This window comes from Sinocyclocheilus rhinocerous, unplaced genomic scaffold, assembly GCF_001515625.1.
Source record: "Sinocyclocheilus rhinocerous isolate Xijiao unplaced genomic scaffold, SAMN03320098_v1.1 scaffold688, whole genome shotgun sequence".
Lineage (NCBI taxonomy): Eukaryota > Metazoa > Chordata > Actinopteri > Cypriniformes > Cyprinidae > Sinocyclocheilus > Sinocyclocheilus rhinocerous.
In genome coordinates, this window is record NW_015651641.1 from 685,130 (window position 1) to 691,496 (window position 6,367).

The following is a 6,367-nucleotide window of genomic DNA, read 5'->3' on the forward strand; positions in this document are numbered from 1 at the left end:
ATTCATTAGAAATTTTGAAAAGTAATCAAAAAGTAATCAAATGTAATCAGTTACATTACTTTAATAAAGTAATTGAAAAATGTACACTACTATTACATTTTAAATAGGGTAACTTGTAATCTGTAAGCTATTACATTTCCAAAGTAACCTTCCCAACACTGCTTATACCTGATATGTTCTAGTCATATTTCACCACAAAATCAATAAGGACCATTTAAGTCATTTTTTGAACCGAGCCAATATTTTCATGACCTTAAATTCAGTTTAACAATTACCACTATTATGTACTATCGTTTAGAAATTTGGGGCTATTTTATTTTTTTTATATATTTTTAAAGAAATATAGAAAACACCATATTTTTGTGAAAAAACTGAGATACATTTTTTCATGATTCTTTGATGAATAGAAAGTTTTGGTAACACTTTACAATAAGGTTCCATTAGTTAATGTTAGTTAATGTATTAACTAACATGAACAAACAATGGACAATACATTACAGTATTTATTCATCTTTGTAAATGTTAGTTAATGAAAATACAGTCGTTCATGTTAATTCACAGTGCATTAACTAATGTTAACAAGCACAACTTTTGATTTTAATAATACATTAATAAATGTTGAGATTAACATGAATTAAGACTAATAAGTGCTGTAGAAGTATTGTTCATGCTTAGTTCTTGTTAACTAAAGTAGTTAACTAATGTTAAGTATTTATATATATATAATGCTTATTTGACATATACAGTATATTATTAAAAAGTAGATTCAAGTAGATTCATTTTCCTCCTTTAGATAAAATAATATGAGCTTTTTTTCCCCAGATCAGCCCATCTAATGTGCATGCACCTATAGGAAATTATATTTGATTATAATGGACAGTAAAACAAAGACGTCTTGAGCCAGTGGTTCAAAAGGGGATAAAGAGACATAAGAGACGGGCTGAACCTGGTGGAAGGGGTCTTTCCTCATGTTGCGGCTGGCCAAAGGTTCATCAAACGGGAAAACTACTGAATAGTTTTTGGCATACGATTCATGACTCCGCTCTCTGATCCAGCGGTTGTTGTTGGTCAGGGAATGATGGAAACGCCTGAGACACAGAAAAAGGGAGATGAAGTAAGGAACTGAGACACACATACAGATACGTCACATCATTTTCAAGGCACAGAAGCGAATGCTAGTGCAGGCTGGACAGTGAGTTCAGAGCGTCCTGCCCTCAGCTGACCTTCATAATACCTCACACATCTGATGTCCTGAGCTCAGTCATGATGTTCCTTTCACAGATGCGGTCACTGAACTGAACATACTAACAAAACCCATGTGTGGTGTTTGAAATACTCCTTCAGACACTAGTAGGGCTGGCAATCAAGAACTGATTCTTATTTAGCAGAAAGATTGATCTTGATGATGTTTGGTGTGGTTAACGGTTCTTAAATGTCTGAATTCTTCCAGCAGTTTGGACAAAGCGCCATTTAAAAAAAAAAACGTCAGTATAGTCTGATTTAGGGTTGCACAAATTGTTTTTTTTAATAAAATTTTCTCATAAAAATTGCGATTTAACATGATTTAAAAAAATAAATAAATACAAAACGCTCTAGGTTTGAGCTGAGCTTACTTGTGAGGCTGCACAATTTTGACCATTTTAATAATAATGTAATTAATATTTAATAATAACAAGTATAATAATATATAATAATAATTTGTATTTAATTATTAATCTTATTAATTGTTAAATAAATAATATTTAAATTATTATTAATTTACTATTTTAAATTTCACTGTAAAATTTTAGTATTTTAGAAAAAAATATAATAATCATTTTAAATTAGAACTGTAAAATGACAATACTAATATTTATGGTCATCTTCATTTTTAATTGTTAAACCATCCAGCTGTTATTTTGGCAGAAAACCGAATGGATGGCTTCTCCAAAGATTCTCTTTAGTTGACGACAGCCAGTTAGCACTTTTCATTACAAGTTTAAGAAGATGTTTCCTGCATGTTGCGTTCCCAAATGCACGTTATATGTGACTCAAACTTTGGAGAAGATGCAGAGATGAGTTTGTGTGGAGCAACATTTACTGTGAAGATGCTAAAAACATCTGCTCATGTGTAAATGAACACAATGCAGCGCATATATTTAATTAGTTAATTTGCAGCCCTTATGATTTAATAATCGCACCAAGTCATATCTTGATTTTGGCTTTATTTTGATTAATTGTGCAGCCCTAGACTGAATCATGAACTAATGACTTTTATGATATTTTAGTGAATTAGTGAGAAAGATTTACAAATGAAGAAGTTATTGTTTTAAAGCATCTAACAACTGACTAACTGATTGAATTTGTTCAGAATGGTTCTTGACTTACAAATAATTACTTATGTCACGTCCGACTCAAAATGCTTAAATTCCCCATCTTCCATTGGTCGGAAAAAAAGACAGTCCCGCCTCAAACAAAGTACATAAAGTAGTACTCACAGAAACACTTGCTCGCACAAAACGTACCTGATATCATATCCATACATGTCTTTTTCGGGACGCCCGTGAATGATCCAATGAGCCAGCTCTTTGCCACATCCTCCTCCTAACATCATACCTGCCAATCAAATCACAGAGCATATGTCAATCATCATCCCATCACTGACAGCTCATAACTGCCAGTCAACTTTATTCTACTCCAGACAATCAAACTTCTGTACAACCCTAAGCAACACGGCACACCGTTTACCAAGCTACAAAGTACCTCTCTAGGAACAATGTGACTGACAGCTGCCGATCGGTTCATAGTGAACGATACCCAGAAGAGTTGAACCATCAGAGCGAATCAATCTTTGCCAGCTCTGAGCGGACAGGAGAGGAATAATGAACAGAAGCAGAGGAATTCCAAGGAGGAATGAAGGGCATTGTGAAGTGAGAGACAAATCAAAGGGGAGTGAATCAAATGGGCGACAGCATCTTGGAAGAGGCGTAGCGAGTGCCTGTGGAGATGTTGGCGGTGTCTCCAAAGGACTTCTGGCTCATTAGCTGGCTGATGACTTCATTAGCATTAGCCAGAGACCACAGAGTCGCTGAGTAATGGCTGCCTTAGTGCCTTGAATTCCATGCCGCGTCACTGCTTTATCTCTCAGACACTCGGTGTCCCACACGCCTCGAGAAGCATTTCTAGAGCTCTCATGACAAAGCGCTGCTTACAGAGCCGTCTTAGATGCCATTCACAGAGAACGAGTTTTTGGGTTTAAAAACGTGAGATCCAGAAAAACTTTTTTTAACCCTGCTGTTTATTGAGCCTTTAGAAAAATATTTTGTAATAAATATTTAAAAGCACATGATTGCATATGTTTTTTGTTGAGTGTCATATTTGATACCTTTTTATGATATAGTGAGAATATTATGGAAGCTTGTTTCACCACTGAATAAAATAAAGATAATTGTGACTTTTTTTATATCTCACAATTCTTACTTTTTTCTCAGAATAAAAAAAGCCTGAATTGCCAGATATACACTCTGAATTGCGAGGGAATAAAATGCAGAATATATCTCATATTTAAATGCTTAGTTTTATGCTCAATGCTCTGTAGTTTTTATTGCGGGGGCAAATCAAAAAATGCAAAACAGTGATGATTGAGAGATGAAGAAATAAGTGCTCCTCAAAAGCTTGATGGATCATATTTGATACTGGAGTAACATGGACTACCTCCATGATGTTTTTACTACCTTTCTGGGCCTTCGAAGTGAAAGTTGCTTAGGTTGTCAATGGAGGAACAGAAACCTCTCAGATTTCATTTAAAATATCTTCAATTGTGTTCCGAGGATGACCGAAAGTCTTCAGGGATTGTTACAACTTGAGGGTGAGTAATTAATGACAGAATTTTCATTTCTTTCATTTTAACATGATTGTCCTAAAAAAATGACTGGATGCATGGAAAATCAAGTAAACCTGAGATTCTTCAGTCCTGTAAATATTCATCTTGAAATATTACTAACAATTTATAAAAATCTGTAAAGACTTCACAGAAAAAAGACACATACCTGTAGGTTGGATGTTTGTACGGTTAAACTAAAAGGCCTTTTACTTGCAAAAAAAGTCTAATCTATCAGTCAGATGTGTGTAGTAGATTGTGAACAACAGGTTTGTCAGCAAAGTTTTGAACATGTTTATAATTTAGAGGCCTGCACGAGTCATGCATGAGACGCTGCAAAAGATGCAAGAGCAAAAGGCATGTTCACATAGAAAAACAATGGAAAAAAGGAGCACAGTGTGATGCAAAAACATTTTCTGTGCTATTTACGTCATGCAGAATATTGTGCTTCTGTTGAGAACTGCTTGAAAATTTTTACATTTTTGTACTTCCCACCCAACCCTGAGACTTCCTCAAGGCACTTTTGAGATAAAGGTTCAGTTCATCCAAAAATTGAAATTCTCATCATTTACTCACAATTAATCGTTCCAAACCTGACTTTCTTTCTTCTGTGGAACATAAAAGAAGATACTTTGGAGACTGTCTGGAGAGTGGTTTTTGTCCATTCAATAAAAGTGGAGTCCAATGGTAAGAAAGAAAGTCATACAGGTTTGTACCAACATGAGGGTGAGGGCATGAAAGGATTTTTTATTTTTATTTTTTGGTTAAACTATCCATTTAAGGTGACTCAGTGCCTCCTCCAAATCACCATCAGAAACATTTACACCCCTAGAAATGATTTCAATGGCTGATTTCAGCAAGCTCTTGCCATTTTGTGAGCAATATGCATCAGCCCACAAACGTCCTCGAGGAAGGGTGCAGCACATGAGCCTCCCTGATGACTGCACAGGTCTTTGGTCTGTGTTGAGCTACAGCTGAACTGCTGGGGCAAGGAATGAGAGTTCAACATTGCATGAGTTAATGCTACCATGTGGATAGACCTTCCCATCTATGTTTTCCTCTCAGGAAACACACACACCCACACACACCCCAGTTTTCTTTCTTCATCAAAGCAGCGATCGAATCACTAGTGGTATTTCTGCAAATGTCAGGGGAGATGAGAAAGAAAACAAGGGGGAATAAAATGAGGCTGAGAGAGAAGGAAGCTTCAGAGCACTATATGAGACATGCCGATCACATACATGTGTGTGTAGGTGCCTGAGAGTACATGGCTCTGCTTCAAAACCTGGAGAACTGCATTGCTGTCTACTGTCTATATAGGCAGCTGCCATCGAAGACAGCGAAATGTGTGACATTTCGAACTAAATCTGGCCAAAACAGGTGTTTTGGGGTTTGTTTTGGTGGTCTGAAACATCTCCCCAGCACAAACTATCCAGGAAAAAATTCCTGCCAGCTGTTAAACACCTTTGAAATGCCATTGGTCAATAGGGCTGCACGACAAATCGCATGCGATATTTAACGCGCATCTTGTCAAGCCCTATTGGTCAATGATGATTATGTAATAGGTGGGTGTGGCTCTGTGGCTCCGCCTTCTTTGACATAATTCTTAACAGGTTCATTTGTTCACTCAGACATAAATAACACATTATCTAAATGCTAAATGTATATAATTGCACAGCTATTTCACACTTCTGTAATGTAGAACAATAAAGAACTTTGCAGCAAGCACATCATGGTCTTAACAGTGGAACCTCATGAGGGAACAGATTCAAAACATCATTCGCTGTAGGCAGCAACTAAACACTAAACTATTTTTAGTTAATACTTGTTATTTGGTTAATTATGAAATAAACATCGCTCTTTTGATGACCATCTTGAGTGCATTTTCCTCCACTGATCTTACCACTGTCGAAACCGAATATTCATTACCAGCCCAATATTTTCAGTTGGCAAAATTTTGGTGCATCACTAATAAAAACGATGAATTCAGACATACTACTTTTTTCACATGCTGTTTTTTGCCTACAATATAGAACGGAAGTTGGTATATTCAGACACAGGAAGAGCCTGTGTGTTTTCTCCAGAAGGGAAGCGGCTCTTAATCACATCACAAATGAACCACCATCTGCCTCAGACTGACCTCTTCTACTACCACTCTCTCTCTCACACACACACACACACACTGTAAAAAAATTCCGTAAAATTTACGGTAAAAAACCGGCAGCTGTGGTTGCCGGAATTTTACCGTAAAAAATACGGTAGCAACGTTTTAGGGTTTACGGTTTTAACTTAAATTTACAGTTAAATACCGTATGTATATTAACTGATATAATGTTAATATACCAACCTATTGAAGTACTGAAATCTGTTTAGCTTTGTAATACACTAGTAACCACCAAATGCAGGTGGTGATGAGAAAGTCACACGATGAACCAAAGCCTATCACAAGCAGCTTTTAAATAATAACATATATAGAAGGTGCACAGTGTCATTCACACAAACGCTAAA

At 36.2% G+C, this 6,367-nt stretch overlaps 1 protein-coding gene across 1 annotated transcript in view; it reads right to left on the reverse strand.

The window, feature by feature from the left end:
* The window catches only part of sardh (sarcosine dehydrogenase), a 71,706-nt gene that overhangs the window by 39,466 nt on the left and 25,873 nt on the right, over nucleotides 1-6,367 (reverse strand). The window contains exons 9-10 of the mRNA XM_016518725.1: nucleotides 2,505-2,595; nucleotides 947-1,088 (exon numbers count right to left, since the gene is read on the reverse strand). Coding sequence (XP_016374211.1) covers nucleotides 947-1,088; nucleotides 2,505-2,595 — 233 coding nt within the window. The remainder of the gene's footprint in view (nucleotides 1-946; nucleotides 1,089-2,504; nucleotides 2,596-6,367) is intronic.